Source organism: Gobio gobio (genome assembly GCF_949357685.1).
Source record: "Gobio gobio genome assembly, chromosome: 12".
Lineage (NCBI taxonomy): Eukaryota > Metazoa > Chordata > Actinopteri > Cypriniformes > Gobionidae > Gobio > Gobio gobio.
The window spans coordinates 51726903-51752180 of record NC_137105.1 but is presented as its reverse complement, the minus strand read 5'-3'; the positions used below and the strand labels follow the sequence as shown (position 1 = coordinate 51752180).

Genomic DNA, 25278 nt, shown 5'->3' with positions numbered 1-25278 from the left:
GACCTGGTAGTCTTGAAAACATCAGTAGCCAACCCTTCAGAAAATTATGTCGAATTAATACCGTGCATTGTGCCTATTTTTACAGATTTTTTAGAGTGCTTATTTGCATACAAACATTTAGACTGCACATAATGTAGTTTTATATGAACTTATTAATGGTGTATTAATTTGTCTTCTCCAATTTGTTGTTGAAATATAAACATTTAACCCTCGGGTGCTGTTCAGCCATTTTTTAAGGAAAATTTTTAAGTTTATATATTTACGAAACTTTGGCACTTGCTATGTGAGCAAAAAAAAAATAATTCATGGACATGATTCAAAAAGGTCAAATGATCCTGAAAAAAACAGTCACGCTTGTGTTGTTCGCAGTCTAAAATGAGCGCATTGGAAATGAAGGCGAGATGAATTTCTAGTGGAGGCGTTTGGTATTGCACCCAAACACAATCTCATTTTTCGAGATATCAACCTCAAATTTGGAACTTGTTTAGATTTAGATAGTCTTTGATTTTCTCACAGTTTTAGAGTAAAACGTGTTTTTGAAAATATATAATTCATATAGAAGTAAAAAAGTAAAAGCTAATTTTGTAATTTTCACTTTTTTACATTTTTTCACTTCAGCAATAATCTGCCAAGTGTCGTCTTTGAACAGAGATCAAACTTCAGTCTGAGCTCCAAAACATTCAACATTTATGTTAAAATTGGAACTTTAATTTGCAAGTCTACACTCAAAAAGTGAATAAATGGATTGTAACTACAGCATAAATATCATTCATTACCATAAAACCCCTAAAAAATGCGAAATAATACATTAAAAACATTATCAAACTAAAATATAGTGCAATCATTTCATTGAAAGAAATAAAAATTCGTCATTTTTGACCGTCACATGAAGATATTTTGTGTTTTGTGACACATTCATTCAAACATACATTAATGAAGACAAAAAATTTTTTTTACTTCATAGGAATAGTACGAAACTTCGGCACTTGCTATGTGAGCACAAATTCAAAAAGGTCAAATTATCCTGAAAAAACAGTCACACTTGATTTGTTTGCGGTCAAAAATAGCGAATTGAAAATGAAGGCGAGATGAATTTCTAGTGGAAGCGTTAGGTACTGCGCACACACAAAATCTCATTTTTCGAGATATTAACCTCAAATTTGGAACTTTTTTAGATTTAAGGCTTTGATTTTCTAACAGTTTTAGAGTAAAACATGCTTTTGAAAATATATATTTCATATAAAAATTGTGTATTTTTCATAACAATAACGTAAATTCTTTCCCTTTTTTTAAATTTTTTTCACTTCAGCAATAATCTGCCAAGTATCGTATTTGAACAGAGCTCAAACTTCAGCCTGAACTACAAAACATTCAACATTTATGTTTAAATGGGAAATTTAATTTGCAAGTCTATGCTCAAAAATTAAATAAATGGATTGTAACTACAGCATAAATATCATTTGGTACCATAAAATCCCTTTAAAAATACGATATATTAAATAAAAAACATTATCGAACAAAAATATAAAAATGCCGTCATTTTTGACCGTCACGAAAACCTTGTGTGTTTCGTGACACATTCATTCAAACATACATTAATGAAGACAACAGATTTATTAATAAAACAATGAATATGTAATAAAGTGCATTTATGTATCAAAAGCGTTGATATTTGAGTTTACGGTCATTGAATGTTTTTTCTGGTGACGTGTCATTATTGTTCTCCAGCTGTTATTGACGTCTTTCCGCGGTTGAAACACTGACTGATGGATTACATGAGATATGATTCATATCAGTGAGTTCTGTATCTTTCAACATACTGTACCTTCTGATGTTCATCCATGTTTATTTGCTGCTGTAACTAGTAGTAAAGAGGAAGAGATGATCAACAGGCCTCAATAAAGAGACTGAAGCGCATGCAGAGACTGATATTTCATATCAAAAGTATCACAGCACAAAGCTTATTGTGATTATTGGATGGCAGGTGCGCCACAAGAGACTAAAAGATCCATCTTGGGATTTAAGAATCGATGTTGGTTCATGGAAACGAGAACCGATACTGGGATATCAGTATTGTCAGCCCTACAGCACGCTTTTCTCTTTGTTTGCCCACACTTATAATGTTCAGGAGGAAGCCGTAAACAGCATTAAAGAGCGATATTTAGCATCTGACTCACGTCGGTCAGAGTTTACAGTCCAAACACGAGCCCCGTCTGTGGATGTACCATAAACAACTGCAGTTTAGAAGCCAAATCTGTGCTGATAATAAAGGGCTGATGGTGTCATATTTTAAGGAGCGCGGGCTGTCAGATAGGTGTGCATCTGCTGCGTGTGTGTTTGTTTCTTAGCTAATGTACGCGCCATTAGCAGACTGCTGCATTGATTGTCTTGAAATTTATGGAGCGCGGCCCATTACGGACCTCTCTCTCGGCCGTTTTCTATTTCCCTCCTGCCCACAGGGAGTCTCACTTGTGGTGTAAAAGCATAATTAAAGCTAACCAGTATTGGATCTTTACCCATGATTACACTGTGCTGGACATGTGCGGCTCCCTGAGTAATGGGATTATGGGAAGTATGTGGGCAGACGGTCTTTGTGTTGGCCAAATATGCTACCCTGTCGATGAAACCTGGGGCAATTGACAAGGCCGTCCATCTCCCATCTCTTTTCAGTATCCGCTCGTCGTGCGTCTGGCGCTAAGATCCGATAAACAGCCCTTCAATATTACATTCGCATTCCCTGACCCTGCAATTTACAGCAATTAAATGAAAGGCCTCCTATTACTCTGATCTCTTTCTCTTCCTTTGCTCCATTATGTGGACTCGAGGATAAATTGCCTTCGTGATCAAGTGTCGCCCCGGTAAACCTCTCATTTACACACACACACACATCGCGGCTCGTTTATTCTGAAGTAGTCGGAGGACGTGTTTGGCGGTTTAAAGCCATCTTCAGATGCCTCTGAAGGAAGTGAAGTATCACGGTGTCGCTCGAATGCTAAATGACTGTGGGATCCAACTCAAACACGGCTCACCTTTTGTTTTTATTGTGGACGAAGACGATAAAGAGAGCAGAATGTAATATTATTCATATTTGAGCTGTACCGGTGAGGTTTGTGTACACAAACACCACTCACACATCCACAAAAAAGGCATATTTTCATTTCTGTCACACCTCAGATTATGTGTTTTAGATTGTGGCGCTCCACACCACGATGGGAATGGTTTTCCTCCCGTACAGACGGTGTGTATTCACCTGCGTGAAGTGGCAGAACAACAGCAAATCGATGAGTCTATTCATCAGGTAGCTGTGCCATTGAGAAGTCATTGTGAATGAGATTAGCATTGATCTGAGGCTGGAGATGCCACCGCTTTATAACCACAGACACAATGACACAAAGCACTGCCTCGTGGGAAACAATCATGCCTGCTAATGAAATCAATGGCTTGGCTGTCTTAAAATGTCACTCTGTTGGTTTTGTTGGTAGTAGTTTTAGTGGCGTACAGTAGGGAGAGGGCAAAATGGTGCGAGTTTTGCCGTTCTGTATTGACTGACCATCGCTACACACAAGACAAGAAAGAGTTTCTGTTCACAGCTTTACTCAAGCACACCAGTAAAAGACACAGCTCTGTTTACCTGCAGCAGGACGGGGAATATATGCTGTCATTTGTTGTGTTCAGCTCACAGCTTTCATTCATGCATGGCATTCAGCACTATACTGTACAACTATATATATATATATATATATCAGTGGTGTGCGGTGGTGTTTTAAATTGAGGAGGCAAACACTCGTCATGTTTTCAGGTTTGATTTTGACGTGACATAAAGCGGTGATATCTAAATGGCTGTGTTGTTTACTTACTTTTTCATTAGTCTTACCATTAACGCATCATTATCTTCATTCAGGCTGATCCGTTGAACGCACACAAGAGGCGGGATTTATCACATTAACCTGTTATAACCCATCATATCCAGTCATAGCGCGATGATAGATAGCTCATAGATAGCTCTCACGTGACTTTTCCCCATTCATTTCAATTACCCAGCACAAAACTTTTAAAAGGGGGCCAGATTCGATGTTGTGGACACGCCTGGGGGGCGGCGCCTTTTATTTATATATATATATATATATATATAGCTTGAGATGTAAATTTAATACACAAACTAGGGATGTCCCGATCAGGTTTTTTTGCCTCTGAGTCCGAGTCATTTGATTTTGAGTATCTACCGATACCGAGTCCCGATCCGATACTTCTATAATAATTAAAAAAAGAATAAAGAAGAGCGAAAAAACAGATCCAGGATGTTCCTTATTTTTTATTTAATTCACCTTATTTAACCAATAGCGTCACTGCAACAAAGTGATGTCATGCCGCACGCGTTGCTGTTTCTGTGTGGAGTCAAAAGGGTCTAACTCTGTGCCACCGCATAACTATAGATGTGTTAAAAAATAATGAGAATATATATACATATATGTCCGATTCCTGATTGGGAGGTAACGTACGATTCTGTCACATATTCCCTGTGTGTTTGTTGACACTGAGTTATTTCCTGTCCTGTGCCATGTGTTGTAGTCCTTTGTAGTTTTTCATGTTGTATTAGTTCTCCCAGGTGTTTCCCATTTAGCCACTCCCTTTTGTTACCTCGTTAACCTTGTTTCCCTGTGTATTTATACCCCACTGCTTCAGTTGTTGTTTGTCAGTCGTTGCTCCCGCATGTGCACCTACAAGTGTTCCTGTTGTTTTTGCTCCTGTCGTTGTGCTCCTGCCTGTTTGCCTTCTTGGACTTTCTTTGTTTATATCTTTAATAAATGCTCAAATCTGCACTTGGATTCTCATCCCTGCCTCCGCGTTAGAGAACGACTGACCAAAAGATGGATCCAGCAGCAAGATCAGACCACAGGATGAACTCCACTGGTTGTATTAGGGACCCGTTGAGCCATCTTTGTTCAATTTTTCAAGATGGCCGTAGGATTGAGAGTTATGTGGAGGAGTTCCTTTCCTACAGCTACCTCGTGCCTGGTGACAATGTTTTGCTAACAGACTGTTTCTGGAGTGGACTAGATCTAGACATTAGCCTAAATTTGCCAAGGGAAGACCCTAGCTGGACCCTGGCACAGTTTATTGACTTTGTCCTGCAGTTTTGTGGATCCCCCTTCACTGTAGGGGAAGTGGAGGAAGATTTCAACATGACCGCCATTCCAGAAGCTCATCCTGCTCCGGTCCTCCAAGAGCTTCACGTCACTTCTGCCGATCCAGAGACAGAGCTTCACGTCACTTCTGCCGATCCAGAGACAGAGCTTCACGTCACTTCTGCCGATCCAGAGACTGAGCTTCACGTCACTTCTGCCGATCCAGAGACAGAGCTTCACGTCACTTCTGCCGATCCAGAGACAGAGCTTCACGTCACTTCTGCCGATCCAGAGACAGAGCTTCACGTCACTTCTGCCGATCCAGAGACTGAGCTTCACGTCACTTCTGCCGATCCAGAGACTGAGCTTCACGTCACTTCTGCCGATCCAGAGACTGAGCTTCACGTCACTTCTGCCGATCCAGAGACTGAGCTTCACGTCACTTCTGCCGATCCAGAGACTGAGCTTCACGTCACTTCTGCCGATCCAGAGACTGAGCTTCACGTCACTTCTGCCGATCCAGAGACTGAGCTTCACGTCACTTCTGCCGATCCAGAGACTGAGCTTCACGTCACTTCTGCCGATCCAGAGACTGAGCTTCACGTCACTTCTGCCGATCCAGAGACAGAGCTTCACGTCACTTCTGCCGATCCAGAGACAGAGCTTCACGTCACTTCTGCCGATCCAGAGACAGAGCTTCACGTCACTTCTGCCGATCCAGAGACAGAGCTTCACGTCACTTCTGCCGATCCAGAGACAGAGCTTCACGTCACTTCTGCCGATCCAGAGACTGAGTTTCACGTCATGTCTGCCCGTCAAGAGTCTCGTCCCGCCGAGCCTGAATCTGTTCCTCTTCCTCTTCCCGTGTCGGTGTCTTCGGACAAGATGGCCGACTCCACGCCTGGGTCTCCGTACAAGATGGCCGCCGCCGAGCCGGTTCCTGTTTCTGAGCCGGTGTCTGTTCCTGTGCCATGGTCTCCTCCCTGGCCGCCTGAAGGGTCGTCTCCTCCCTGGCCGCCTACACAGCCCGATCCGCCATGGCCGTCCACTGCCCCCGATCCGCCATGGCCTCCCGAGGTCCCCGATCCGCCATGGCCTCCCGAGGTCCCCGATCCGCCATGGCCTCCCGAGGTCCCCGATCCGCCATGGTCTCCCGAGGTCCCCGATCCGACATGGCCGCCCGAGGCCCCACTGTCCAGATTCGCTCCACGGCCCAGGTCCACCCACGCCTGACAGCCCCGGTCCACCCATGCTCCCAGGCCCATCTATGCCAGTCTTGGCTCTATGTCCTGTTCCCCTGCATGGACCTGGCCCACCATCCCTTCCCCTGTTTAACCTCCCACCTGAACTCTTTGTGTGCATTCTTCTGTGTGAGCGTCTAGAAGCCGCTCTTAAGTGGGGGGCTCTGTCACATATTCCCTGTGTGTTTGTTGACACTGAGTTATTTCCTGTCCTGTGCCATGTGTTGTAGTCCTTTGTAGTTTTTCATGTTGTATTAGTTCTCCCAGGTGTTTCCCATTTAGCCACTCCCTTTTGTTACCTCGTTAACCTTGTTTCCCTGTGTATTTATACCCCACTGCTTCAGTTGTTGTTTGTCAGTCGTTGCTCCCGCATGTGCACCTACAAGTGTTCCTGTTGTTTTTGCTCCTGTCGTTGTGCTCCTGCCTGTTTGCCTTCTTGGACTTTCTTTGTTTATATCTTTAATAAATGCTCAAATCTGCACTTGGATTCTCATCCCTGCCTCCGCGTTACAGATTCTGATCGAGTCTGAAACCACGTGATCGGGCACGATTTCGGATCACGTGATCAGATCTGGACATCCCTAACACAAACAATATCTGTAAAACTAGTTTTTAAAGGGTGAAATGTAAATATTATTACTGAGTTAGAGTGCTCGTTAATTTAAATAAGAATAATGTTCTGTTTAGATCACCACAGGTAAAACCTCACTACATGGTAAAAATATAGTTACAAAACTGCAAGTTTATGACAGAAATATAGTCTGTAATTTGGCCTTTATTACTCATTTAATACATGTCTATATTAAATATAAAAAATTAAATAAAATGAGATATTAACTAGATTTCGGACAAAATACCACGGTTACAGTTAGTGTTACCACAGTAAATCCATCATAAATGATGGTGGATTGTTGGATAAAAGTATTCTGACTGGATCGGCTCAACGTTTCTCCTGATGTTAGTGTTAGTGTTGTTGGATAAGTCAGCGCTGTTTAACTGGCTTTAAACTAAATTAAAACACACAGGGAGATTTGCAGTTTGTACCGGAGATCTCTACGCCGAACTCGAACCCGTGATAGAGACGCTTAGCAAGTTAACACATTTGTGAGCTTGTGATGCGGACGGTGCGCAGTGCACACAGAAGTAGCGCTGTTTCGTTACGCTTTTGCCGCATTTCCCTGGCCTTAAATCTAGTACTGCCACCTTGTGTTGACATTGTGAAACTGCACGCCTCCCGCTGTAACTTCACCTGCGGGTGTCGCTGTTGGACAGTGTCACTTTTTTAAAAAACAAGTGACTTTTACAATTGTAATCGTCAAATTTTGTAATTTTTGTAATATATGAGAAGGCACTGTCTGTCATCATTTGGAGAGTAGCTGTGAAATTATTACATTATAAAAATATTAAAAACGATTTGTTTTTTTTATCGATTGACAGCACTAATGTTTTTTATGAATTAATCACGCATTTTTCTGTAATTAATCGTGATTAATCGCACCTAAGTTTTTAATATATTTTTATATTGTAATAATTTCACAATCTCCACATTAATGTAGAAACTTTTCATATTAATCTAAAATGTTAATAATATATTTATATAATAATATTTTAAATATTTGTTCTAACAGGTAGGAAATATACATAAATTGAATAAAGTTATCAAACACTTCACAGTCTTCACTGCATAAATTATAAATGAAATGTAGATGAATCCTTATTAAAGCTACAGAAGTTATTCAGTCACGAGCACTGAGTGATGTTGTTCTTTGATTTATCATTAATGGCAGGTTTAATGGCAGGTTTATTAGGTTGCTGTCACTTTAAGAGCTGATGCACATGACCCGGATCTGACATGCGTCACATTTCTCTTTACAGTCAAGTCTTGATTTAACTCATTTAAGACGGCTCTTACAAGGATACTCGACAAAAATAAATATTTTTAATGCGTTAACTTAAAAAAACGAATCGTATACTTTAATGCGTTAATTTTGATAATTGTCATGAATATTAGAATTTCTGAATGGTTTCCAAGTATACATTGAATAATTATGAATTTATTACTAGTTTGAGGCAGAAAAGGGCAGTGAGTGGTCTGGTTAATATCGCATGTATGTAATCTGAATGACTTGTGTATGTTTGACCTCAGTATTGGCTGAACTCTACAGGGATTATGCAGTGTATTTCTCCTCAACGGGACTTTTCTTTCGCTCGTGCCTTAAGGAAGGGCGTTTTTGCGAGCGACTCGGGCGGTGTGCGGTGCAGACGTGGCTCAGGGAAGTGTGTTCGCATTTGATCATGGAGTGGCTGATCAATAAAGCTTTATTACAGAGGAGTAATGCTTTAATCTAGCAACTTAATGCAGCTCTCCACTTGTATTGATCCCAGCTCAGAGACACAGGAAGAGGGAGGCTGGTAATTGTTGGCAGGAAAAATGTTATCTGTGTGTGTGTGTGTGTGTGTGTGTGTGTGTGTGGTTCTGAGTTTGATGGGCCGTACCAAATCAGAGCAATTCATTGCTGTTCACCACTACGTTTTATTGCTCGCTTGACATTTAAACTGATGGAGGATGTCAGGGATCTATCAGCCTTCAGCTCGCCACTTAAATTCAGGGGTTTTTCAGCCAGGCTGAATTGATCACAGGTCGTGGGTGTGAATTGGATGCATATAAATTTCCTCTCTCGTGGGTTTTACTCGACAGTGAGTGACATCTCCTTATCGCCACGGCGACAGTCGCGCTGTCCCGCCCCCTCCTGTTTAAGAGATACACAATCATATGAAGACAATTGAGAGTCATAAGGTGGATTCGGCTCGTCCGGTTTGAAGGTTTCCAGTGTGTGAATCCGATCAGATGTGTGCATGTGCGCACAATGGGAAGATTAGTAATTGTTGACTGTTGAACAGCCAAAATAAAACATCAGATGAAATCTGTTTAAATGTGACAAGTCGCTACATTGTACAAAGGGATCAGTTGACGTAACTTAAAAAAGGGAGAAAAAACATGTTGCCTTTAAATTATTAAGTAATAAACTTAAAAAAATTATGTGAACTTGACAATTCCACATAACTTAAAAAGGTGAGGAAACCCGTTGCCTTAAAATGATTGAGTAAATAAACCACACGTAATTGAAATAATTTAGTGATGTGGAATTGTCAAGTTCACATAACTTAATTTTTTTAAGTTTATTACTTAATAATTTAAAGGCAACGGGTTTCCTCACCTTTTTAAGTCAACTGATCGCTTTTTATAGTGTACGAACCATTAAAATGAGCTACTGAAGTACATTAAATGGCAGTTCAGGGTTTCCACTCATCCTGGAAAACCTGGAAAATTGATTATACATTTTCCAGTCCTGGAAAACACATAGAAAATTAGAGAGAATGTTAAATGTCTTGGAAAATTGTTTGTTAAAAACAAAGAGTTTATCACTGGCCCAAAACAATTAGTGTTGGTTGCAGAAACTTTTTATCTCACAAATCTAAAAAATATTCTTGCAATTTACATAATTGTGATATAAGGTCAGAATTGTGAGATATAAACTAACAATTGTGAGTTATAAAGTCAAAATTGTGAATTCTGACTTTTTCTCGCAATTGCGAGTTTATATCTTGGAATTCTTCATAAATTCTTTATAAATTGAGCTATAAAGTCCAATTCTGTTCCGCCATGGGAGTCTATGGCCGCCCTTTTTTTTTGTAAAAAGTTGTGAAATTTGGCACACTGATAGAGGACTGGCCAAAAATTAGCTACTGAAGTACATTAAATGGCAGATCAGGGTTTCTACTCGTCCTGGGAAACCTGGATAATTTAAAAGAGAATGTAAAATGTCTTGGAAAATAGTTTTTTAAAAGTTAAGAAACAAAGAGTTTTTTTATATCACAATTCTAAAAGTTTTTGTACGATTTTACATAATGGTGAAATAAACTCACAATTGTGAGTTATAAAGTCAAAATTGCGAATTCTGCCTTTTTCTTGCAATTGCGAGTTTATATCTTGCAATTCTTTATATATTGAGCTATAAAGTCCAATTCTGTTCCGCCATGGGAGTCTATGGCCGCCCATAGAACCGTTTGGTAAAGAGTTGTGAAATTTGGCACACACGTTCACCACAGCAAATTTAAAGTATCTAACTCAATCCCTCTAGCGCCACCACCTGTCCAAATTTTTACTTACATTTATGCTAATAACTTTTGAACCATAAGGGCTAGAAACAAAATTCTAGTCAATGAGCCAAGGAATCAGAATGACTATGAGATCATTTTACGTTAATTAAATAATTTTCCCGCCAAATTCTCTTGCCAAGAAATGACTTTTTCAAACTTGCCTGATTTTCACGAAAATTTAACTAGATCATCCTCAGAAGTTACCAAAAGCTTTACGATAAGCTCAACCATTCTCAAACATAATTGTGATATAAATTCAGAATTGTGAGTTATAAAGTCTAAATTGCAAATTTTGACTTTTTGTCTCGCAATTACGAGTTTATATAAATTCTTTATAAATGCAGTATAAAGTCCAATTCTGAGGGCAAAAAGACTCAGAATAGCGATATAAAAAGTTGCAATTACCTTTTTTATTCTTTGTTTTGTGGCGGAAACAAGCTCCAATATTCATAATGTATAATTAAGAGCTCATATTAAAAACTGATTTTTAGTCTGGGCAAATAAACTGTACGCCTTTTAAAGGGCAATATATCACTTTAGGTGTGATCCTTGTGTTTTATTCTCACTGTAGTAAAATTGAAAAAGTCCTGGAAAATGATCCCTTAACAAGAGTGGGAACCCTGCAGATGTCAGGGTTATGATAAAATCTGAAAAATCTTTTAGTTTGTGTCCATCATGTTCCAAATAATCAACATTTTTCATTATTTGATTCACTTTACCACATGATTGCTTTTATATCTCAAACATTAGGCGGTTGAATTTCTAACAAATCCACGAAATAAAGCGACTCCTGGCGTGACATCAGATTTCGGTCTGATAACTGTAGCCCATTGCAGCCTCTGGTGGTTTATTGCTTTATTAGGATTCTGTATGTACAGTGTGCGGCTGTAATCCTGATGAAAAATCTCATTTAATAGAATAAACATCAGGATTGCTGCTTGTGCGAGCGGCCGATCGATGTGAGAGTGTTTGTCTTTCTTTAGAGAGGCTTGGTCTAATACAATCACAGCTGCAGATACATGCATTTAATCATCAGAAAAGAGCAGCGGAGCAGCCGGGAGGAACGCGCATCAGAATTAGCTGAAGATTGGAGAATAATGAGGGTGTTTTAATGAGCCAAACGGTCATGTGTGATTGCAGGCTCTGTGCTTTGCGTTTTAAGAATCATTGAAGAATCCGATACATCAGGCTGTCAGAGACGTACAAACCCTCACCGCCATGACTGACACTCACATAATGACTTGACCGGCCCTAGAGACTCGTCTTTAGCTTTATTATATTTCTCTTTCTCGGTGTTGTTCCTCCTCTCTCTCGCCGACTCTGTTTTCATCAGTTGTTTCTGAATGAGAGAAGGAGGGTTTGAATATCCGTGTTATTAGAAGTGTGTTGTTCAGAGAGAGCGAGGGGTCAGCAGGTGCCAGCCGCCGGCCGCTTCCTCTATTGCGTCTGACCCCGGGGCCGCTCGCGAGCCGTTCTCCCGCCGCGGTGCCAATGAGGGGCCGGCCGTAAGTAAGTCGTGACAAATGTTTTGTCATCTTGCAGGGTCACCGGTGGCAGAGCTCCAAATTAAAACCTCAGGGAGACTTTTCTCCCTGGCTGGCTGTCTTTTCCTCACATTCACATCCCAGAGGCGTAACGTAAAACAACATAAAATATATCTGCAAGCAGCAATTATCAGGGCCAAGCATAAAAAAAACTATACGACGTGCAAGCATGGCTGGGAGCTTCAGAAAAACGACAACAATAAGCGTTATTAGCATTTTTGGAAAGTAAATAATTTAAAATACAGCATTTCAGGACAAAATACAAAATGGCCGACCCATGGAAGTCAATATGGGAAAATTGGGTATCATTGGGTAACACTTGGCATCAGAGTCCTGCACGGGTCCGATTTTGAAAACCCGCACCCGCCCGTACCCGCAGTGCTTAAACCCGCATCCGACCCGTTTTCCGACAACAGCACAAATTCAAATCCGCACCCGACCCGACCCGCACCCGCAATAAAATCAGTTTAGCATATCACATTATAGACACATTTACAAAAATGTTTATTGCCAGCATAAAGAAGTTATTACACGACCATTAACACAAGGACAACTTCTGCCGGGAGCTTAACGTGGCTTAATGTACTGTTATTAAGAGACCAAACTCAGTAAACATAATACTAATAACGTATACTATGTACAAAAGATCAGATGAGCCCAGAATATGAACGCAACGCGTATAATTACACGTTGAACGTTTTCCTACCATAGAAAACCATTATAAAAAAACACTTAACGTGGCTTAATGTAGGCTACTAAGACAGTGTTATTAAGAGACCAAACTCAGGAAATATTACACAAATACTGTTCGATAGAACTGCTTGTGCTTGGTTTGTTACCACAGTTATCTGCGTGCTTGCTCAGCGATGAAGTTGCACATTTGCGGCTCTCTTTTCTTCAACTCCTCATGATCCATCTTGACGGCTGCAGTGCAGGCAGATAGCGCGCGCGGTTGTGATTCTTCTGTGAGGGCACGCGCGCGCTGCGCGGTCACAGATAAACTGATATAGATTTGAAATTATTTTATCAACTTGGAATACAGGCAAGGCATATTTTTGTATATGCATATTTTTAGGAACACATCTACAATATACATGCATATTTATTTATATATAGGCCTATATTCGTTTGCACGTGACTGTTTAAAAACCGTGTTTAGACCCGTGTTTCTCCCTTGTCCGACCCGTCCCGCACCCGTATCCGACATGTTTTTCACCCGTTTCAGCAATATTCGCGGGTCACCCGTCGGGTACCCGCAACCGTGCAGGACTCTGCTTGGCATGATGCACTGAATAAGAAGGGACTAGTTTATGATTTCTGGGCAAACCGTTCAGAAGTTATTAGTAATTGTTCATATCTCCTGACCATTAGGTGGCGCTGTGCCGAAATGTAGCCTCTGGTCATGCTTGGGATGACATGTACCAAGTTTGGTCTGAATATGCCAAAGCGTTGAGGAGATATTGCCTTATTTGGCACGCTTTTCGTCAAATGTGTTTGCGTGTTATTCGAGAACGGTTGGGTTTATCAAAAAGCTTTTTTCCAGCATTGTCTGAAGACGATCTGATTAAATTTTCATGAACATTGGACAAACTGTCTATGAAGAGTTTGAAAATTTTGGAATCAAAGGAAAAATCATTTTGTTTCTAGCCCTTACGGTTCAAAAGTTATTAGCATAAATGTAAGTCAAACTTTGGACAGTTGGTGGCGCTAGAGGGATTGAGTTAGAGACTCTAAATTTGCTGTGATTAATGTTTCGCCAGTCCTCTATTAATGTGCCAAATTTCACTAATTTTTACTATACTGTTCTATGGGCGGCCTTAGACTCCCATGGCGGAAGAAGAAGAAGAAAACTAACACTTACAAACTAAAAACTTTTTAGCCTGTGAGGAACAGTAACTATTGGATTATATAATGTTGCTTTTTTAAATTCATCACATCTACAGCCATCAAAGCTACAAATACAACATTTCAAGAATAAGTTTAAAGATTATCTCTATCAGAAATGTGTTTTAATTGACCTCAAGATAGCAAGTGATTACTTAAACACTGCCTCTGCTTTTCAAAGGCCGACACTCTCTCTGATCACTGATGAGCTTGATGATTTTATAATTCATTACTTCAAATGCCGTTTATGCTTGTGGGGAAAAAATCAGAAAGCTCAAGATTTCACATCCAATCTGGTTGAAACACTAAATATAATGGTAGAAGATGAGAAAACAGTCAAATGTACCTGTTTGGACAATTAACATGTTGTAAACATTGACATGAGCACATGGGGATGATGGGTAATGGACGCTTCACGTGCAAACATGGGTAACTAATGTGTTTATTTCTGTTTGTCTAAACTTTGACAAGTTTTTCCAGCTATCCGTGTTTTCACTGTTATACGGTAGGGGGCGCTGTTACGCATCTTCTGAAAGAGCACTGAATCCCCAGATCCAAAAACAAGTGAAGAAGAAGATCTGTATTAACCAGACGGAGAGCATTGAAGCATTGCTGACGAACAAGAAATCTAACGCGATCATCAAACATTAAACAGCATATGAATCACAACTTCCTAGTGCTGTCTTCTTCTTCTAAGTCTTCTTCTTCTTCCGCCATGGGAGTCTATGGCCGCCCATAGAACCATAGATATCCATAATAAAGGCTAGATGTCTCGTCCACGCTGCTGGCCAATGGAGGTCGATGTCCGCAAAGGGCGGCCATCTTGTCACAGTCAGCTCGCTCACTCGTAACATTGTGTTTTAATGGTGCGTGTACTTTTTAAATAACCATAACTTGCTCAATTTTCTACCGATTTTCAAACTGTTTGATTTGTTATAAACGTCAGAGATGTAGTTATGACACTGCATACTTAAGAATAATTATTCATAATTTGTTCAAGCATCCAGAATTATAGCCACGTTAATAACGTTTGTAAGAAACCAAACCATTTGTAAATCCGTCAAGATTTCAGCGAGATAAGAGTATTTGTGTTCAGGTCACTCGCCTTACATCAGGAGCCACAGAGCCCTGCCTGTGACAAGATGGCCGCCAGAAAGCTTGCCTGTGACAAGATGGCCGCCGGTAATGACGTTAGAGACTCCGCCGTAAGAGCCTTTAATATGTATATCTATGCATAGAACAATATAGTAAAAAGTTGTGAAATTTGGCATACTGATAGAGGACCAAACATTTACCACAGCAAATTTAGAGTCTCTAACTCAATCCCTCTAGCGCCACCACCTGTCCAAACTTTAACTTACATTTATGCTAATAACTTTTGAGCCGTAAGGGCTAGAAACAAAATTATTTTTTTCCTCTGATTCCTTTGCGTCATGACAATTTTCCCGCCAAATGTTTGGGTCAATTTTAATGAAAATGCTGGCAAAAAGTTTGAATAACACAAACAAATTTGACGAAGAGTGCACCAAATTGGACATGAGGCTATATCTCCGCAATATGAGGAACAGTATGACATCCAGCATGGCTGGGAGCTTCAGAAAAACGGCAACAATAAGCATTATTAGCACTTTTGGGAAATTCATTATCACGGTTTCGAAACATTTTGAGTTCCTTCAGGGCATGGTCCCGATGACGCATACAGAGCTCCGTAATAATACACTAATGCATTCTGCGTTCACACCAGACGCGACTTACGCGAGTAAATCATGCTATTCGCGATTATACAACAGACGTGAATTCACGTCATGGATGGGGCTTCTGCCAGCCGGCTTGTCTCGTTGTGAAATGGCTGACATGGATTGTTTTAAAATATGGCGAATAAGCTCAAGTTGGCTTTTAAAACAAGCTTTAACTAGCTTGTAGTCTCAATAGGGTGAATTCAAGGTGATTGGGACTCTTTTTTTCCAAGTCATCTCAGTGGCAAAAAGTGTCCCAATCACCCCATGTACAGCTCAAATTGAGTAAAGAGCGCTTTTTACAACTCACCAGACTGTCCGACCTCCTCACTCACTTTCTTCCAAGCAAGATCCTTTTTATTCCTGTTTGTATAAAGTATGAAGATGTATCGTACATCTCCGGATATCCACATATGATTGTGTCCTCATTGCTGTCACTACTAGAGCAAGCTCCTGATTGGTCTATGCGTCAATCAATGTCGATTCGCGTCTTTGTATTGACTTAACATGTAAATCAATCACACGGAACGCTTCAGTCGCGTCTGGTGTGAACGCACCATTAGAATACAGCATTTTAGGACAAAATTCAAAATGGCCGACGCAGTCACATATTCAGACACACATCCCATCTGGTCCGAGGATATGAAAAACTGGTCTTTGATTGAGTGCTTCATGCCAAGTTGAATGATTCCCTATTTTCCCATATTGACTATTTTGGACATCGGCCATTTTGAATTTTGTCCTAAATTGCTGTATTCTAAGAGTGCATTAGTGTATTATTACGGAGCTCGGTATGTGTCATCGGGACCACGCCCTGAAGGTACTCAAAATGTTTCGAGACCGTTATAGAAAAATTCCCAAAAATGCTAATAATGCTTATTGTTTCTGTTTTTCTGAAGCTCCCAGTCAGGCTGGCATGTCATATTGTTGTCCCAGTAATTGCTGCTTCCAGCTATATTTTATTTTGTTGTTGCATGTTAAAATATTTATACAACAAAATATTATGTAATATGATCAAAAATGCTGGCGCTGGCTGGCAACTTTTTTTAAAGATTAAGTTAATTTTGCTGCTTGTATGATGTGCTCTTTGTCTTTAATGCAAAGTAATGTAAAAGGAACAGGTCATAAAGACTGAAAAAGCACAATTTAATTCAAATATTCCACTTTATAAAAACATCCACCTACTGTATACTACTGTTATTTTCTTTGTTAGAGATGTTTTGCTTTTGGACAGTCTTTAAAATGTGCAAGTTTAGTTGATAATCTGATGCAACGCTTGCATTCATTGAGATAACTGGCTGGTTAGTTCATTCACTAGCCTCTCTGGAGACCTACATGTGTACATAATGCTGGGAATTTGCCAAAAAAAAACAGGTTTGAATGTCAGACAAAATGTCAGATAAGAGCGAAGCTGATGAGTGCAGTGATTTGATTGGCTGTTTGGGCTGTCAATCATGTGTCTGTGGTGAGGTCAGTTGTTGTGCTGTGAACACATGCAGTCAGACGGTCTTAAAGGAGAGTATCAAATGAAAGGAAATATGATGATTTGCAGAAACTCAGCGATTGGACATTGACACTAAATCTGCCTAATGATGCAGGTCTGACAAGCAGAATAGAAAACGCTTTTGCTATCTTGCTAATATCAGGCCAAAATACTTGTTTTTCTTTGCTTTCCTGAAGATTCATGACAATCATGAGTCAGAGAGAGAAACTGTCACCCAAAGGGATGATGGGAAAGGCTTTGTTATTAATAAGCTCTGAGCAAACAGCCAATCACTGTTCTGTGTTAACAAGCTCCTCATCTGTATTCAGAGCGTCTCGTTTTAATTAGACTACATGGAAAGGGCCTCCTGAGCTTGTGTGTGTGTTTGTGTGTGTGTGTGTGTTTGTGCGGTTAGTGTGTACTTCCCATCTCTGTTTCGTTTAGTCTCCTGCCCTCCGTATGGCTACAGTTTACACGTCACACACTGATCTGGATTTTCTGCCTGTTTTTTTTTCTTGCATCATGTTCTCTCACCTGCCGTTCAGTTGATGTCCTACTTACATTGTTTTTCGTGTTTACACCAAGCGGCTCCTCCTGCAGTTTCTCTTGAAACTAACACGGAAGTGACTTAAACTGCAGTTCATGGACTGGCCACTAGAGACAGACTCCAGAAGAGCAGAATCTCATTGAGCTTATGTTAAAATGGCCAACTTTACAGCAGAAGAACACATGTTTACAGTCTGGGACACACTGTGCTTTTGGTCTGTATGGCTAATTTTGCCCTTCATGACGACTGTGAGAGGGGAATGTTTTATAACTCATCCGTTTAAATTATATTAAGCCTTAAAGTTCTGTATAATTAAGGGCGTGGCCACTTGAGTGACAGATTGATAGCCGTTTGTCTGCTGTCGAACTGCACTCGCAACCACATCAATAAAAAAACAGCCAATCAGAAGAGCGTGTGGGCGGAGTCTCTGTAAGCGAACTGCACTCGCAACCACATCAATCAAAAAACAGCCAATCAAAAGAGTGTGTGGGCGGAGTCTCTGTAAGCGAACTGCACTCACCACCAAATCAATCAAAAAACAGCCAATCAGAAGAGTGTGTGGGCGGAGTCTCTGTAAGCGAACTGCACTCGCCACCAAATCAATCAAAAAACAGCCAATCAAAAGAGTGTGTGGGCGGAGTCTCTGTAAGCGAACTGCACTCGCCACAAAATCAATCAAAAAACAGCCAATCAAAAGAGTGTGTGGGCGGAGTCTCTGTAAGCGAACTGCACTCGCCACCAAATCAATCTAAAAACAGCCAATCAGAAGAGCGTGTGGGCGGAGTCTCTGTGAGCGAACTGCACTCGCCACAAAATCAATCAAAAAACAGCCAATCAAAAGAGTGTGTGGGCGGAGTCTCTGTAAGCGAACTGCACTCACCACCAAATCAATCAAAAAACAGCCAATCAAAAGAGTGTGTGGGCGGAGTCTCTGTAAGCGAACTGCACTCGCCACCAAATCAATCAAAAAACGTACAATTTTTAGGGGAAACAAAAGTGTGAAGCTCCACCCCTAAACACATCTATCACTCCATTTAATGTTTCACACATTTGAAGCAATTTGCGTAATTTCTTACTCCAATCCTAGCCTAAATGTGTGATCATGTGATCACTGACCCCACACACCTCCGCTCGATCCTGCCTGACTCTGAGGTCAAAGGTCATTTAAGGCTTGGAATACAGCCGTAAGCACAGATTAGCATTAGAGTAAAGGTTAATGTTCGGGTCAAAGCGTAATATGAAAAAGCCCTGTGTCTACTCACCGCTGCTATTGCATGATGCAGTGTGTGTGTGACTGACGAACTGTGTGCCGCAGATAAATGACTCTGTTACAGTAATTGCAAACCATCTAGGAGTGCTGGACTGATGCATTATGGGCTGGCGTTATATGAACCCTCTCTCGCACTGATGTATTGGCTAATTTAGAGACGCTTCAAATGTCTGCATCTGTGTGTATGAAGGAGCCTTTATCCGGTCCACAGGTGCCTCATTTGCTTTCACAACACTTCCCGTCTGCCTCGCGCCGCTCGCACCAGATCAGCCTCTGCTTTCACTTCAACCTTTCTTGAGTTTGTTCATCAGAAAGAGAAATGTAAAATCCAATGCTGCGGTTTGTGTGTGTGCGAGTTATTCTGGTTGTTTGTCAGTGTGGTCACGTGGCTCTTCAAGCAGAGATTAAAACTAGACGAGGCGTTTCTACGAATCCTGTGCTGAAATGAGCGGCCATTTTCTGGTCAATTTTAGAGTTGCTATGAAAGAGAAGTAGCGTCAGATCTTTTGTACGTCATATTATCGAACAAATGTAGGGCGGGTTTGGTTCAGTCCATCAGTTGTTGAGTGGATGGAGGCGGATCTGAATGTGAGCTAGTGAGAAAGGGGCGGGGCTAAAGCCTATGGTGATGTTTGGTATTTTTGGACAAAATATTTTTACTGGTACGAAACTTGGTAAATGATTTTGGCACTTGCTGTGTGAACATAAATACAATCATGATTTGAAAAGGTTAAATGGTCCTAAAAAAACAGTTACCCTTGTGTTGTTCGCAGTAAAAAAGGAGAGCATTGGAAATGAATGGGAGACAAATTCCTAGTGGAAGCGTTTGGTATTGCGCCCAAACACAATCTGACTGAAAGCCCATTTTTTGAGATATCAACCTCAAATTTGGAACTTGTTTAGATGTATGGCTTTGATTTTCTAACAGTTTTAGAGTAAATACAGTATATTGTTTTGGAAAATATATACTTCATGAAAAAATTCATTAAACAGACTAAATGATTGGAGAATCCTGTTTCACCAGAAGATCCAGTTATGAAATTTTCATTAAACACGAGCAGTCCAAAAATGAAACATGCATGGATGAATCTTTCACAGTCATTAACATGCATTTGGAAAATAGAAAAAAAAATCACCAATCATTGGGATATCATGTGTCCACAAATGGCATTCAGAAAAAGGGGGAAAAAGGGATGAGATGAGATGAGGTGATATGGCAAGCAATCTTGGGGAAAAATTGAAATAAATGAATGGATCTGTATCATTTCACAGTTTTATTTTGCCTCCAAGACCGTGACACAGTGTTAATTTTGACAGCAAATTTTGATTTAGTTTTAGTCGTAGTCTTTTGATTAAAATGCCTTTTAGTTTTAGTCATATTTTAGTCGCCTGAATTGTTTTTAGTTTTAGTCTAGTTTTAGTCGACTAAATCTACAGTAGATTCCTAAAATCTAATGAGTTTAGTTAAACTGTAATACATTAAGCATTAAGCATTACATAACCGACTGTCACTTGAACTGACATTTTGACATAATTTTGTTTTTGACACTAAAAATATACGAAAGAGCTCAATTCACTTTTTTGTCTGATTTTTAAAAACATCTATATAGTTTGTATAACTGTGATTTTCTGTTTTAGTCAGTAGGCCATATCAGGTTAAGCTAAAGCTTCAAATTAGTTTGTTTATTTATTTTTTACATTTCAGTTAACATTTATTTAATTTCAAGTAATGAAGTTTTTTTTAATGGTTTTAGTGAACTATTATAACCCTGATACTTTATTAAATATGTTTCAAATACTGGTCTTTCCTCCTGAATATGAATTAAATGGGAATGAAATTAAATACAGTTTATTGTGTAACCCAAAACGAATATATAATGCGTGACTTTTAATGATAAACAAGCTGGAAATACACCGGGACTCTTATTTTGAAATGTCTGCGCCTCTGTTGCAGTTGCAGGAGCTCATTCAAGTTCAGATGAGATAAAATATGCATTGTTATAACCGTCTAAAACATATTACTATATAAACATCGTGAAGTAAACATTGTCATTATTCATCAGCATTAGTTCATAAACAATTGTCTGGCATAAATGTGTGTTATTGATTGATTGAGCCGCTCTGGAGCTGGATTGGGGGTGTGTGAGCCTGTAGGCCGTGTGTTTTCCAGCCGTTAGATCCACACGTTCATACAAATGTGTTCATCTGTTACACAGGACATCAGATCTGACTGGATCTCTTCCCTAATCGACCCTCCTTAACATTTTCATCTCGTTTTTATTTGTTGACGAAAATGACAGTTGATTTTCGTTATAGTTTTAGTCATCCAACACTAGTTTTTATTTAGTTATCATCTCGTTTTCCTCAGTGAAAAAAGCAAAATTATGACGAAAATTATTCGTCAACGAAATTAACACTGCCGTGACAACTTATGAATTGCATTTTAAGAACGAAGTGTTTCAGAGTCCGACTGTGTGAGTAACCCGTCTCTCGTCCTCTCTCTCAGAACCCATGCGGACGCCCAAGAGCCTGAAGATCGCGGAGACGCAGGCGCGCTTCATCGCCGTGGACTGGGAGTCGCTGGGCTACAACATCACCCGCTGCCACACCTTCAACGTCACCATCTGCTACCACTACCACAAAACCCCCAACCACAGCAAAGCCGACTGCCTGGAGATGGACCCCAAAGCCCCCCGACACGTGGTGGGCAACCTGCCTCCCAACACCAACGTCAGCCTGAAGATGATCCTCACCAACCCAGAGGGACGCAAGGAGAGCGACGAGACCATCATCCAGACGGAGGAGGACGGTACGACAACTACAGCAGTGATCCCATCCTTACACACATTAAACAACCCATAGGTGCAATTAAACATCAAGACTTTTCCACATAACACAAACACATGCAGACTCAAAATAATATGCAGATTATACATTAATAGACACCGGGGATCACAACAGAGACAAGAGCACAACACACCGATGGCTGATGTCTCTATACTTTAAGAGGATTATTTAAAGCCCGTATGGCTGTAGGGACAAAGCTCTTACTATAACGGGCCTTTCTGCACGTATTATCTATTCATAATACATTCAATGCCTTTGGTAGGATATTAGTAATATCTGTCCTCTTAGGGTGTGTATCAGTTCACTCTTAGTAGGTTTGATTTGATTCAAACGAATGCCATCCGAACACTTTTGCGATGGGCCTCTGTCCGCTTCCAAATGAACTCTGGTGCGGTTAGACTGAAATATGAACCAAAGGCATCTAAATGTACCAGAAACAGGACTTGCGAATCTAAACAGGACAGTGTAGTCAAAATAGTCCATAACAGTTCGGTACAGGCGTCAGAACCACATCTCCTCGCAGAAGATCTGTGTGTGCACTGCAAAAAATGCTCTTCTTATTTAGTATTTTTTTCTTGTTTCCAGTCCAAATATAAAAAAAATCTTAAATCAAGATGCATATATTAGATAAGTAAAATGACATAAGATATTTTTTCTTGTTTTCTGGGGAAAAAAATCAAAATGAAGCGAGTTTTTGCTTAAAACAAGGAAAATGATCTGCCAATGGGGTGAGAAAAAGAATCTTATTTCTGTTTGGGACAATTTCAATCAGAAACAAGATTATTTTTCTCACCCTATTGGCAGATAAATTTGCTTGTTTTAAGCAAAAACTTGCTTCATTTAGATTTTTTTCCCCAGAAAACAAGAAAAATGATGTCATTTTACTTATCTAGTATATGCATCTTGATTTAAGAATTTTTAGATATTTAGACTAGAAATAAGACAAAAATACTGAGTAAGAAGAGCATTTTTTGCAGTGTGTGTGTGTGTGTGTGACGGAGGTATTCCTGCCGCTTGTTTTGACTCCTTCACACACTTTATAAGCTCTTCACAAGTTCTCAAAGCTGGTCAAAATACCATCATATGTTCGCACATACAACGAGCGCATTTACAGTTGTGGTCAGAATTAATAACAGGTAAATATGAGCAAAGGCAGCTGTGAAAATTGTTTATCCTTTTGATCTTTCATTCACAAAATGCACAACATTCGAACCTTTCATTGAAGTAAAACAATTGAAAGCGGGGGAAATCTCATTATGAAATAAATGCTTTTCTCCAAAATATGTCGGCCATAATTATTGGCACCCCTTGAATTTATCTCTGAAGTATATTCCCAGTAATATTCACATGTTTTGCACACCAGGGTGACTCGGAGCATGAAACTGTCCAGCCAAGACTTCCTGTTCCACAGGAGTATGAATATGAGGAAACACAAAGGCCAAATTAATCATCATCACGATAAGTAAAAGCACAGAATATAGTTCTGAGGTGCAGCAAAACATTGATGAGCTTCACAAAATAAAAAGTAAAGAGCTAAAGCATTAAAAATCCTCATTTCCACCATCAGGGCGATAATTAAGAAGCTCAATCCACTAAAGATGTTCTGAATCTGACGTGTGTGTGTGTGTGTGTGTGTGTGTGTGTGTGTGTGTGTGTGTGTGTGTGTGTGTGTGTGTGTGTGTGTGTGTGTGTGTGTGTGTGTGTGTGTGTGTGTGTGTGTGTGTGTGTGTGTGTGTGTGTGTGTGTGTGTGTGTGTGTGTGTGTGTGTGTGTGTGTGTGTGTGTGTGTGTATCGGCCTAATGCACGAGAGGAGGAGAGTTTGAGTGGACAAAGACTCTCAAGATCACAGATGGAGAATCACAGAGATTAGTCGAGTCTTGGGCTCAGAAAGACTAAAACAATGATCAAACATCTCCTACATCACCACATGTTGTTTGGGAGGGTTTGAAGAAAATCCTCCTCGCTCATCCAGAAACAAACTCCAGACTGGACACGACTGGAGCTTCAGACGGACCTGGTTCTGTGGTCACATGACACTAAAAGAGCTTTATGGCAGCAAACACACCAGATGGGATAAAGTCCCCCATGCCGCTGGATCTTTAAAGTTCTGGGACTATTTTTTTGGTGGAGGTCCTGGACTTCTTCACGGATTCTAGCAAATACCAACAGATAAAAACTCAAAACCTGACGCTTCTGCTAGAAATCTGATAATGGGCCGTGGTTGGATCTTCCATCAGGACAATGATTCAAAATCAACACAAAAATGTGTGACTGAGCACAAAACGAAGGCCGTCCCAGTCCCTGACCTGAACCCTATAGAGAATGAGTGACGAACTGAAGAGAACTAGCATGTTTTGAGAATATGATCTCCCAACCAAAGCTCAATATACTTGCATCTTCTGCATCATCACAATGTGATCGGCCAGTCGAGAGACCACATATCGAATCAGAGGATTATCAGATTATCATTTGCAGCATGCATAGATTCACCCAAGGGCTTTTTGCATCCGTATTGGATCATAGAAGCCCATATAGGGTTCATTCAGAGTGAATTAAAAGATATTTTTATTTGTTTAGTGTGTAAAAAGCAGCTTGCACATGATCCACAGTGAGGAGGATATAAGCAGAGTTTACAGAGTTTAGACGCTCACGGCTTCAACCCCAGGGCGTGACGGTCTTCCTCCGTTTACAGACGTTTGTGAGAAGAGCTTAGAGTCTGAGGTTCAGTGGCAGTTCAGTTTGCCAATGGAAACAAACCTCAGATTGTTTCTGCTCTCTGAACAGATCCGATGCGCGAGTGGCACGGCGAGATGTGTGTCAGCGTTTGATTCTGCTCAATGATGTGACCTGCTCATGCATCCTCATGACATTTGAAAATAATAGTGTCAACTCCAAATCCCGCCCTCAAAGCGTCCAGCAGCCCATCTAGATCTGCTGAAACAATGAAGAGCGGCCGTCTGACAATACATCCCAATGATCAAGAGTAGCTCTGGCCCATTTAAAATGTTTACATGATTGCGCTGACAGTTAAAGCTCTTCATGCAACGTCTCTCTCATGGAGGAACAGATCAAAACATGTCAGGAATGTATAAATATAACTCTTTATTTTTTCCGGGAGATGAGTGAGGCGAATAATTCAAATAAGGATAAAGGCAGGGATATATTGAACACAAGCGCACCTGACAGTCATAAGTGGGTTAGATGCTGTGATTTCTTGACACATCTGGGACGTGCACATCGCTCGCAGAAGTTTTCCGTCAGTCTTGACGTGAATAGTGTTGCGGCACAATAAAGGCCAGCGTCAGCGGCTCCTTGGGCTCAGCGCCGACAGACCCTGGTTTAGGAACACCGTTTGTATTCATCTGTGCATATGCAAATGACTTGAAGCGGACGTTTTGATGAAATGACATGCTCCTACCCGTGTGCCATCATTTCTGCC

The 25278-nt window shown here is 40.4% G+C and overlaps 1 protein-coding gene across 10 annotated transcripts in view; it reads left to right on the top strand.

The window, feature by feature from the left end:
- Positions 1-25278, top strand: part of ptprk (protein tyrosine phosphatase receptor type K) — a 238751-nt gene that overhangs the window by 142731 nt on the left and 70742 nt on the right. For all 10 annotated transcript variants that reach the window (XR_013817575.1, XM_079830324.1, XM_079830320.1 and 7 more), the window contains exon 8: positions 21499-21801. Coding sequence is in view for 9 of the 10 variants with exons in the window: in XM_079830324.1 (XP_079686450.1) it covers positions 21499-21801 (303 nt within the window). In the remaining variant the exon portion in view is untranslated. The remainder of the gene's footprint in view (positions 1-21498; positions 21802-25278) is intronic.